The 13,233-nt window shown below is 31.7% G+C and overlaps 1 protein-coding gene across 5 annotated transcripts in view; it reads left to right on the top strand.

The window, feature by feature from the left end:
- The window catches only part of AQP (aquaporin), a 64,563-nt gene extending 51,974 nt beyond the window's left edge, over positions 1–12,589 (top strand). For all 5 annotated transcript variants that reach the window (XM_081736907.1, XM_081736905.1, XM_081736908.1 and 2 more), the window contains exons 3-6: positions 2,557–2,749; positions 4,871–4,955; positions 6,788–6,926; positions 7,824–12,589. In XM_081736907.1, coding sequence (XP_081593033.1) covers positions 2,557–2,749; positions 4,871–4,955; positions 6,788–6,926; positions 7,824–8,026 — 620 coding nt within the window. In that variant the 3' untranslated portion in view covers positions 8,027–12,589. The remainder of the gene's footprint in view (positions 1–2,556; positions 2,750–4,870; positions 4,956–6,787; positions 6,927–7,823) is intronic.
- The last annotated feature ends 644 nt before the right edge of the window (positions 12,590–13,233 follow it).

Here is a 13,233-nt window from a genome sequence, read left to right as displayed (position 1 = left end):
TTAGAAGTAAATGCAGAGAAAACTAAATACATGGAAGTTTGTCGGGATCATAATACGGCAAATTACGGATGCTTTAAAATATTGAATAATACTTTTGATTAAGTGGATATTTTCAAATATCTAGGATCAATATTAACAGACGAAAATCATACTCACGAAGAAATTAAATATCGACTATATTTATTCAAAATCTCTTGTCGTCGCGAATTCTGTCGAGGAATTTGAAAAAGCTTAAAATATATAAAACGATAATCATGCCTGTTGTTCTGTATGTATGAAAGTATTTGAGAACAAGATCCTGAGACGAATACTCGGACCCAAGAGAACCGAGAATGGGGAATGGCGGAAACTTCATAACGAGGAAGTACATAATTTATACGGTTTACCAAACATTGTTAAGGTCATCAAGTCTAGGAGGCTCAAGTGGGCAGGTCATGTAGCGAGAATGGAAGAAATTAGGAACGCTTTGAAAGTCTTAACTCGAAGACAAACCGAAAAACGACCATTAGGAAGATCTAGGCGCTGATGGGAGGACAATATTAAGATGGATCTCGCAGAAATAGAAACTGGATTCGGTTGGCTAAGGATAGAAGTCAGTGGAGAGCTTTTGTGAACGCGGCATTGAACCTCCGGTTTCCATAGGCCATGAGTTATTTAGTGTGTGTGTCTATCAACGACTGGATAAGATATTCTGTCACATTCTTTATTTGGTTATTTGGACTGGATTTTAGTGTCCCTTTCAGCAACAAGGCTATATATGAGATGTGTACCTATAGCTAAACGCGCAATCCGAACCACACAAGCTCCCGAGAGAATCGAACTAGGATTTCTCGTGCTGAAATGTTTTTACTGAAGGTTTAATTTTTTTACAATAATCTGCCGACTTTTTTGGCTGTGATCGAAATATATATTTTCTTCCAGTAGTAGAAATTGAAGATATTACATTTGTTTTCGTACGACATTTATTGATGTAATTATGAATATGTAAAGATAAATATATTTCTGCTATATTACCAAGTAATGTTTCAGCTCCTTAACTACATATTTTTTTTTTCAATTTTTAATATCTTCCGTTGTACATGTATTTCTTTAGATTTTTTTTTTATTATTGATTGTTTCTAAAAAAAAAAAGAACTTTTATTCATCGTTCTTTGGACATTTGCAATTCTTTTTTAGTTTTATAGCCCGTCTTAATAGTTTTAGTACGCTTTATATTGATTGCTTAGTGTAAAATTATTATTGTTTTTGGTGAATAGTATAGGAGTCCTTTATGATAGTAAGTTTTATTATTTCTTTATGCTCACGAAGAGACCAAATAATTATTAGTTTACTTTTCTTAATCAGTCTTTGCGGAAAAGTTAGATCAAAATAATTAGAGAATGAGTAAACTATATCTTCCACTTTCTTATTCATATTAGTCTATATGTTTCATTAATAAGTGAGCAAAACAATTGACATTCTTATAAGTCACAATACTAACCTGTAAGTAATTCCTGTGAAACAAAAATTATCTTCAAATGATCATCTGTATTTCGAGTACTATCTTGAGTGTTCATCATTGGATGGTTCAAGGCTTAACTCATGCTACATTGATAGTAAATCACATGTTCTGGTGTGGTGTGACATGTGCTCAAAACATAAGAGGATTATTTGAAGATGATTTTAGTCTCATAGGAATACTTGCAGGTTAGTATTGTGTCTTATATTACTATGTGATCTTTATATTCAATTAGCAATTACTGTTCTAGTGACAAAAGTTTTTTTTTCTTTTTTTAAAAATGTATTTTCGTGTTACTTTTATGTAATTTGTTCCATGTATTAATAGGTTTAAAATATAAATAGATTTAACTTTTATGATACATTTCTATAAATATATTTATTCACTGTATTATTAGTACATTATATCTTCATAGTTTGTACTATGTTACCCTTTGTATCAATATAGTCTACTTCAGTATTCACAAGTTATATTTTTATCAACATTTTGGTTTCATTCTTTTTATTTATTTTACATTTGACTTCTATATTTTATCCATTATTTTCGTATTTTCTTTTAACAAGTTTTCTATATTTTTAATTACTTTTGTAACATTTTGAGTTTTTTTTCTCATTTTTCAAACAGATTATACTCATTTAAAGTTGTTATTTTGCGTATATATGGAGATTTTTTTTATTTCTTTTTGTCACATTTGGACAAGGGTTAGTTAGTGAAGAACTTGCTTGGCTGAATAAACACATTTCAGTTCCAGTAACATCACGATCTGAGAGCGAAGCTTGAAATTTGTATGCTTGCAGAAAATGTAAGTCCACCCTTATAATTATTTGATCCGATTCAAACACGTCTTCAGAAGAAAAATAATTATCTCTAGGTGTGCAAATTATTATTTGGTTTAGCAATAGTAGTTTTTCCTCTTCCTATTACTTATACTACACATTGCACTAGAATTTAATCATAATAAGTATGTTATGAATAAAGAAGACCCTGTTTCCTTTCAAACAAAATTTTGCACTTATTTTATTCATCGTAATTTACACAGATATGCTTTTTTTTTTCAGTTGCTGATAATTATGGAGTGTTTATGTACGCCATATTTCTGTTCTCATTAACAATTTGGTGGTCTAGGAACTGGGGCGATGCAACAGCTTGTGCCTATACACATATTGAAGATCTCATCCAAGGCAACACAACCATTGATGTTGTTCTCCTAAAGATATGGGCAGAACTCACAGGAGGAGTTTTAATATTCAAGTAAGCATATTTAAATAGACATACTTTGTAATTAAATATTTTACTTGTTTTCCAATGTTATGCTCAGCCTAGTGATCTATTCTTAGGTCAAGACACTATTTCATCCCAGAGAGGAGTACAACAAGGCGATCCCCTGGACCCAGCACTTTTTGCTATAACCATTCATTCCTTAGTGAAATCAATCAACACTGAATTAAACATTTGGTGTTTGGATGATGGAACTATCGCTGATGAACCTGAAGTAGTTCTTTCAACTCTAGCACAAATAAATGAGAAGGCATCTGCACTTAGCCTATATTTAAATTTTTCAAAGTGTGAAGTTGGTTTTCTTGGGTCAGACGAAGCCAAGTTCGACCTATTGTTTAAAAAATTTGACGAAACTGCCCCAGGAATACGTCTCCTAACTAACCAGGATGCTTGTCCACATGGAAAAGAACTAGATGAGGTATTTCTTCTCTAACACAAAGGACAACACTGAACATTTATACAACTGGACGACATACTATACAAATAAGGTGTAATATCATTGAATGGCGTAGAAAAGCAGACAGTAACACTAGATATGATGCCGTTGATAGGTGGTTTTCTACCCCTTCCTTTGGTTCGACTATCGATATATATTTTCTGTTGACAATTATTTTTTCTTAATTGTTTCGTAAATTTATTTAATGCAATTGTTACAATTTTACTCAAATTATTATATTTTTCTGTTATTCTGTTAGCAATTATTGTTCCATTCCTCATTTATGCCTGTTATTTTAGTTGAATAATTTTGAATTTTAGTGAGAACTGTCATAGTGTATGGCAGCATAAACGTGACGATATGGAATGTGTTTGTTCTTTGAATCATGAACAAATCGAAGTAGAATAAACGCAAGCTTCCTTGAAAGAATGTATAAATTTGGAATAACGATTATGCTAATGATGAATAAATAAATAATAACAAGCACAGAAATGCTGTATCATTGAATGATATAGATTACTGTTAATTTAACTGAAGACTTTAAATACTTATAATAAATTAAAGCTTTGCAACAAGCTGCAGATAAAATTTGTCCTTCTGAGAATTTATCGTCCCTACTAAACGAATTCACTCTGGTCAATTTCGCTACCTTCATGTACTTCAATATTACAGAATAGAAACAAATCTTAAAGGTCTTGATTATTAAATGGTAAATCGAAAGTATTAAATATATTTTTGTTTATGTAATGTACTATAATGTAATGTTTATGTATGTAATTTATGTAATGTTTATGTATATTTTTGTTTATGTAAGTAAAACAAATGAATAACTAAACCAATTATGGTGAATGACTGTCAACAAAAATTTTTGTGAACATATTTGGGGATTACATGAAAATTAAAACTCGAACTTGTCACAAAAATAAACAAATAAATAAAAATACAAGAATTATAGAAAATACATGATAAAAAAATGGATCAAAATATTGCGATCTTGGCCAATAATTTTAGCAATGATAAGAAAGATGCATCAAAATATTGCGATCTTAGATCAGGGACCACAAAATTTTTGAACAGCCCTTAAATCGAGTTTTCGTATTTTCTATGGAATAAGCACATCATTCTGAGTTAAGTGATACTTTGGGTTTGACTACACTACACTACAATTCATTTTTTCATGTTTTCGGCAGTCTATAACTCCGAAAGGAAGCATTTGTGCACCCATTTTGTCTTAGGCGTAAAGAAAATTTTTGATTGAAATGTATTAGATCTTGGACCAGGAGCCATAAAATTTTTGAACGGTCCCTAAATCGAGTTTTCGTATTTTCTACGGAATAAGCACATTATACAGAGTTAAGCGATAGTTTGGGTTTGGCTACACTATATATAGTTCTCCAGATATAAGGCTACAAGAAAATTTTTGATTAAAATATGTTGGATCTTTTGATTCAAAATTAAAATAAATAAAATAAATAATGACTGCCAAGATAAGTGAAAAGAATACGATTTCAAAAATCAGTTTGCACTGAACAAATTGGTATGCTACAAAATTACTAAAATTAATCACCAATAAATGCAAATATGCTCTACGAAACAGCAAATATTACACGGATTTTTATTCGTGCTATTTTTTTTAATGAATTCTTCTCGTTTTACAGGCCTTATATACGAAGACTTTGGTGGATGGAATTGGCTAAAACACATAAAGGGAGAGCATTTGCAAAATGTGGTGCAGATTTGCAAGTAAGTAAAAACATAGCAGGAAAATTGCAAAGGCATGCATTCTTTTTTATGACACGAGAAAGACAATTAGGAACCGCAGAAATATTAAAACATATGCATTAATTACATAGATATTAAAACTGCATGGTTCACAAGCATATATCCAGTCACTTTATTCGTAACTTTCAACGAATCTCTATTCTATAGAGTTGCTCTACAGTCTTATGAACAGGTCTAAGTTCTATAGTTCAAGGAAAATCTAGAGCAGAGCAGAGGAAAATAATGGTCAAGCTGCTTTTCATCCTTCTTTGGAGGTTACTGCAGTCTTGCTACAGAATGGTTGATAGATTCGAAAGAGATAATGGGATATGGAAAGCAAGGAGAAAACAACAACCTATATACAACCTAGAATATATATATATATATCTATATATATAAAAGAGAACGTACAAAATCCTTTGTCCGCTCATCACGCTAATACGGCTGAACCAATTTCTTTCATTTTTGGGGGGTTATTAGGATTTGGACCCTAGATGGTTTTTATCATATCACTTTAATTTTTAATTACCAGTGTCTTGAGATAATTGACCATTCAAGTGTCCATAACGTACAAATCCTTTGTTATTAGTTCATCATAGGTAAAAATAAACGTATTTATATGCAACCCGCATGACCGTGTCACTCGGCGGGTTAACATAAATGACAGGCGATATACAGCGGAAAATAGCTTGAATCTTCTGTTTAAAATTTTTTAATTGATTTGCTTATTTTTACAGACACTTTTACAATATGCCAGCACCGGGATGACCGCAGCGAAGCGGGGCGGGTTAACATAAATGACAGGCGATATAATGTTAAGATTTACTGCAATCTTCTATGGTTTTTATCATATCACTTGAAAGCGAAAAAGTAAAAATTATCTAAGTAACAAAGTTTATTGCGTTCCGGGGTGACCGCAGCGAAGCGGGGTGAACGCTGCTAGTATATATATATATATATATATATATATATATATATATATATATATATATATATCGTTTCAAAACAACACCGACAACGTATGGGAGGAGATTCCTGATCCAAGATAAGACAAAAAGTATAGACCAACCTGGGTGCACAAATGCTTCCTTTCGGAGTTATAGGCTGCCGAAAACATAAAGAAATGAACTTTTAAGGTCTATAGCTCCAAAACTATGAGACCTAAAGTAGTCGGGTCAAGACTTCATTTAGGAACTAGTACGTGCCCTATCCAAATATCCATGTTTCAGAATCCTGCGATACTTCCGAAACATTTTTTATAGAGATAGTTGGTGACTACTTCAAATTATACGCTCGTAACCAAACTCAGTCTATAAAAATTGTTTCGAAAGTATCGCAGGATTCTGAAACATGGATTTTTGGATGGGTCACATACTAATTCCTAAGTGAAGGTTTAACCCGACTACGGTAGATCCCATAGTTTTGGAGCTATGGATATTTAAAGTTCATTTTTTCATGTTTTCGGCAGCCTATAACTCCGAAAGGAAGCATTTGTGCACCCAGGTTGGTCTATACTTTTTGTCTTATCTTGGTGTCAGGAATAACCTCCTAAACGTTGTCGGTGTTGTTTTGAAACACCCTGTATATTAAATCCCTAGAGCCATTGTAATATAATTTTTACTATGCTTTTGACATTGTACAATGATGCAGAAACCAAGAAGCAGCATGGGCAATTGCCCTTCTTTACTATTTGGAGAAAGTGTTGTGTGGCCATTTTCCTTACCTAGAAAGTAAAATCATTATTATATATAATGCGTTGTATATAAAATATGTTTCTATAATTAGATTTTTGAATTTTTCTTCTTGTTTTTTAGGTATATTTTCTGTACGGTGCATTAATTGAATGTGTCGCTACTTGCTTATGCCGCATGTCATCAAAAGCGTTGGGTGATATTCAACCAAGATTTGCCAGTGTGATTGATTCGTTTATCGGAACCTCACTTGTAGTTGCTGGTATGTTCTCTTTTTTTATTTATTTATTTATTTTTTTTTTTACAAATAGTATATTTTAAAAGTATTATTATTATGTAGGACGAAGTTACACGAAACTGTCCATCAGAAATTAAGAAAAAAGCATCAATAATATTAACAGGTGGTTAGTAAATTTATGGAAGAAAAAATAATACTACCACCCAGATGTACGAGGGCAATTAGAAAGAAATGCCGATTGGTTATCAATGACATAAAGTCACAGATACAGAACTTTTATTATACACATTAGAAAAGTACAACATAACATTACTTTTCAACATATTCACCATTCAAATTGAGGCACTTTCATAACGTTTTACAAGATCCCTTCTGAAAAAAAAATCCCCTTAAAAAATCCCCCTGGACATGAAGCCACCCGCTAACAACATTGTGAACCACATTGTCATTGTCGAAGCCGTGCGACGCAAACCAATGTTTCATATGCCTGAAGGTTCAGATATCGTGAACCGACAGACTTCACGGACAGTTTTGTCAATTTACTGCACTTCCCGCTAGTCCTGAGCGAATTATGTACACTTTCCGAATGTCAATTCATATTTGGTCATTGGAAAAATCTATCGTATTATATATATTGTTTGTGTAAATTGCCAATAAATGGTTGGTTTGCAAGAGTCAAATGAATAAAGTACCAAAACAGAAGAGTTGATTGAGTTGCTGTGAATCTCCACCGGCTCAGCAGAAGTTTTTTCATCATTGTTATGTACCTTCAATTTCTTAAAGCCACATTTTAAAAATAGAACAGTTATCTTTATTTGAAGAAGTATGTATTTTAGCAACCTGTCTTCTTACTCTTATCTCAATTGCACGACTTGACACATAAAATTAACTTAAATAAATATAATTTCTTATTCTTTGCAGCATTTAACTATTCCGGGGGATACTTCAATCCAATACTTGCAACATCACTTAAATATGGATGCAAAGGCCACACAGCATTGGAACATATATTTGTTTATTGGGTCGGCGCTACACTAGGAGCTGTAGCGTCAGTTTATCTATATCGTTTACCGAAAGTACAGAAGATAATAGAACGAAGGAAGCCCAGGCCCAAACAAGAGTAAACAACGAAAATAATGTTTGTTGTATGTCTTCCAGTACAGGTGCAGGAAGCGAAATTGTTCAATCAAATTGTGTTAACGTGTTGTTCATAATTTATAAGAGTGAGATTTATATTGTTATATTGTTGAACTGTAAGTTTTAGGAAGGAGTTAACACGCGGTATGTTTTTTAGTATTAAGAACAGTTCAGATGACACTCAATAATAAATAAATTAGTTAAGGTAGAAAATTCAAACATTTTATTTTTATATCTATTTATTGTTGTTGTATAACAGCTCCTGGTGAGCACGCCATAGCAATACAAACCACATATAGTCTACAAACATCGTATTAAGATATAACTAAAATTGCCTTAGTATGTGTTTCGTAACTTTTGTTTGACGAAGACAATAGGCTAGTGCCTTTTAGAGCTATCTATTTTGCGCTTTTATTCAATATAAGCATTTTACAACTATTTCAAATGGTAAATCTTTATTTTTCCTCTCGTTTTAGTACGGTATAGCAAAGTTAATGTATTTTTAACTTCCAACATTTGTAGAAAGAGTAATGTAAAATGTTTACCATGTATATATATATCGGGCGCCTCAACAGTCAGTGTTTACTTTGTGACTTCTTAAGTAACTGCATGAATGATTAAGAAAAGATCCGTACCCTTTGGAAAAGTATTAGGAATCAAACGTTACTTAAGCAGTATTGTTCCGTAATCATAAATATTTGGATGTTTATCGTAATTAATTTGTGCGTCTATTGCAAGTGTAGAAATCAAAGATGAGATATTTATCCCAGTAGCATCACTTCAGCTTTTACCAGGAGTGGAGGGACAAGATGCAGACTTTCATGTACTATGTTAGTATACAATTCATTAAAAAGTATGGACTTCTCAAACTCAGAGGGGAACAACTGTACTAGTCCTGCCCTCCGCAAGTAACGTCCCTGATTTATCCTTACATTCCCTTGATAACTGTATAAATTCAATACTTCTTTTCGTTATTGTTGAAATTTGTATATCTTTTCTGGAGGACGAGGGCTCATTTCGTACATTTGCTTTTGCTTATTGAAAATTTTAAAGAAAATTCTATGTAATGTATTGGATATCAAATGGACTTTCTAACGAGATAAAACCACTCATTTAAAAATTTTAAGGTTAGCATTTCCACCCCGAATTTAAATGAGATAACATTATAGTAGGACGTGTCTCTGATGTATCATAATGCTTTGAAGATAACTTTTCTTCTAGTCATTCTGACAGTTAAACCAAAAGACACAAGACTGAACACTAGCTTGTGAGACACCTGATCTAATTAATGACAATAATTGTACAATTATTTGTGTATATATATATATATATATATATACAAAAAATGTTAAATACGAACTATGCATATTAGCTTTAAGAATCCAGTTTTAATATTGAAAATTATGAGTTAGTTCGTAATACTTGCAATCTAATACGGTTCATCTTGATACTACTTAAAAGTACTTTGAACATCACTAAAATATTCATAAAGTATTATTTTAGCTCTTTGTACTAGGGTTAGAAAGAGATAGTATACTGATGATCAGAAGTATATGGGTGATTAATTTTGTAATTAAATATGCTTGAATAAATTTCAGAATTATCAGATTGTTCACACGAAACTCCGAAAAGAGGAAAAAGAAACAATTATTACACATAAAATTTACATATACACAAAGTAAGAAAAATGTTAATATATACTTCTAGGTACATACATATATAAATTTTAGCTACCCGTTTCTTCGGACACGTGTTCTTATTTCACCTTATAGAGTTAACATTAATATCATTATAAGCAGGTATACTTAGTTCAAACGAAAATACTGATGCATTTCATAGAAACTTTGTGTAAAGATGTAGGAAAGGATATGTCGTATGATGATGAAGTCTGTATTTAACTAAAGCTAGTTATCATACTATAATAACAACTTAGATTTGTGGAATATCAGCAGTAATGAAGGCATACAACGTAATTCAATCAGAAATAATATGTATATACATATATGTAACAAAACTGTAATTCCATTCTTCATTAAGACATAATAAGATCATAATAACTTTCCTATCTAAGAACTTAAACCGTATATGCATCTAATGTTAATCGTTTGTTATTTACTGTTTCTCTAGATTTTGGTCTACCAGTGGATTAGCCAACATTTTCCCTGACTTTCCAGATTTCAAAATAAGCTCTTTCACATGTTTACATTAAACTTCTATATCAATTTTGTTTGCTTGGTATTACTGCAACACAATTTAAAAATTTAATTGGATTTTGTTTTGTTTAATTTTTACATCTTTTGGGACCAATATTGTAAGCTTCTCTCACAACAAGAATATGTTATTTTTCAGGGAAATAGACCACCTGAAAATTTGAATAAATTTAACATTGTTACAGGCAAATTGTAGTGGATTGTTCTAGTTATTTATTTAACAGTCATTTTTTTCCATGTTTCCTCTTAACATAACTCAATGCCGTAGAACAGGATTTTCTTTAAAAGTTATTTGTGGAATGTATATCACTGTAAAACGTGAATTTTCTTTTTCCTAAAGCACCTGAAAGGTTCATTGAAACACTATTAATAGGAAAACTATAAAAGGAATGCATTTTTGATCGTGATTGCACATTTTCCTGAACTTGTGCTTGCTTTTTTAGTAATTTTTGGCCTATCTATCACGTATTACTAGTCAAGATTAAAAGCCTAACCAATAAGACAGCAAAACTATTCAACGTAAAGAAAACATCAAATGTAGTTACTATTATAACAAGCTATACTGACTCGCCTGCGCCTTCTGTAAAAGTATAATTAAATCAAGGTTTACAGGTACATTCCGTAGCAAAAAGCTTGCAACATGAGCACGTAAGTTTATTGCGAAACGACGAAGTCTTTTGCTCCAAAATAAGTGTGCAAGGGAGGACGCCGAGGTTTCTCCTGGCGTGATTCGTGCCACTTAGACATTATGTTGATTCTCTGCGCTGTTAGGTGTAGTTTCACAATAAACTTACATGCTCATGTTGCAGTTTTTTTGCTGCGGACTGTACAATCAAAAGGCATATATTTATTATTATGTTTTGGTATCAGGACAGTTACTTCCTCAGACTGTTCTTCCACAGAAGGTAAGATATCTGAGTTCTTGCTGTTGTGCCGGAACGTAATATGGAATGTATTAAAAAGCATATTTTCTTTTTAATTGCACCTTTAATCTTTGATTCAATTGAACTTGAATTTTAATATTACACATATGTTAAATAATAGACATAACCATTGTTAAACAATTTTGTAGAATCGCTCTTACTTGTAATTTTCTGATATTAACCATTGTAAGACTAAGGTAAAAGGGACTTAACCATGCTTATCTCCTAATCTTCACTTTCGGTAACAAATTTTCACTTTCTTTCAAAGAACTTTTATCTACACATTTTCATTACTAGAAGAAAATTATTCAAAAAAGGAACACAAATTTATTATTTAAATGTGTCCATCATTAATTCAAAAATCTCCTTGATTGCACTTACAAAATAATTGTAAAACTATTTTGACATTTTTTAAATGTCACCGAGCAGTATTTGCTTAAATTTGGTAAATCAAAATATATAGAGATAAGAACTGTTGAATATGATCTTCATTCTAATAATTATTTTATGTTGTGCGATTTTTTAAAAATAAATTTAGTTAGTATTAAGAGCTTTGTTCTTGCCTCACAATTGCTTCACTTAGGCGGATACATATAGTATACTATGTGCATTTTGTTTCTGCATTATCCTATTACTTATTATCAATTGTGATATTTGATGTTTCGTGTAATTTTGTTTTTTTACATTATGAAAGAATCACTGCCAGTAATTTGACGTTCATTTACATGAGTGTAATGTATAACTTGTATTTTATTAGAGGAAAATTTTATTAGAGAAGAAAACCAGTTCAAGGCAGATTATTTCTGCATTATTATTATTATTTTAAAGTTGCAGCATCTGCTGGAGCTTCTTGTATTAGAAAATACCAAAATTCAATTTCGGCTACAGACCAGAGTTTTAGTTTGTTTCAGTTTCAGATACTAGTTTCAAGTCAAATAAATAAATAAATAAAAAGCGAAGGAAACTGACATGCTTAGCACATGGCACTCAACTAAAACCAGTTTTGGTTAAAATTTTATACTTAAAAGACAATATCACCAATAAAATTTGAACGTTTAATTTTGAAATAATAAGCCTTGTAGTTCGTAATAATGAACAAAGCACATCTTTACGTGCTTTGTGGGATTCTTCTTCAGTTATTATGTTTTCACATCATATATTCGTAAAAAATATGAAAAACTAATGTTTCACACACGCACACATAAAGAGATATACAATTTTTAAACTTTTTTTCTCTTTAAAATGTAAACCAACTATTGTTTGAGAAATGCTATGTTGGAATAACACAGCAAGTTGTGTTTACCGTAATATGATTATTTGTAAACATAAACTGTTATTAATTGCTCAACTGTACCTTGTGATATGAGTTACTGGACTGTTCAATTTCTACTACATAAAATAAAGTTTTTGAATCTAGTCCGGCTTCCTTTTCTTTCTACTTCGCTACAAACGAAATCCGAGACTTTCATGAGGATCTAATAACACACACGTTGTTCAACTTCTCCAGTGTTAAATTATCGAGTATATACAGATAGTTATCATAATAATGGAAACACGAATTGCACCACGTAATCTTGGAGTTAATAACATTGAACATTCGTGCATCTGCGACTATCTTGTGTTAATGCTGTTTAGCTCTTATTAGTGGGTAGTACACGAAGTGAAATAGTAGAGATTCTCATGTACAATAGTCCAGATACTCGTAGCAGTGGTGCAAAATGGGAGAGAAAACTTGTGAGTCCGCGGTTAATTGAAGCAAGTGTATCAAGAATATCAGTGAGTTTGGTGTATTGAGAACAACAGTATTCAAGGTGAGACAACATACAGAACTCAGGGCAATACATCATCAGAGAAAAGAAATAGTGGATAGAAACTAAAACTAGGTAAGAGGGATCGCCGAAGATTGAAGAGGGTGGTCATAAAGAACCGTACACTATATTGTCACCCGAATTGGCGTATGGCATCAGCCAATAAGCTTGCAGTGCGCTGTTACTAAATCTTCAGGGAGGAATCTAATCATTTATAATTGATTTTGTTCGTATTTGTAACAAATTATGAATG

The sequence above is a fragment of the Thermobia domestica genome, chromosome 13 (assembly GCF_964235325.1).
Source record: "Thermobia domestica chromosome 13, izTheDome1.hap1.1, whole genome shotgun sequence".
Taxonomy (NCBI): Eukaryota; Metazoa; Arthropoda; class Insecta; order Zygentoma; family Lepismatidae; genus Thermobia; species Thermobia domestica.
The sequence above is the reverse complement of the archived record's forward strand: the minus strand, read 5'-3'. Positions and strand labels throughout refer to the sequence as shown.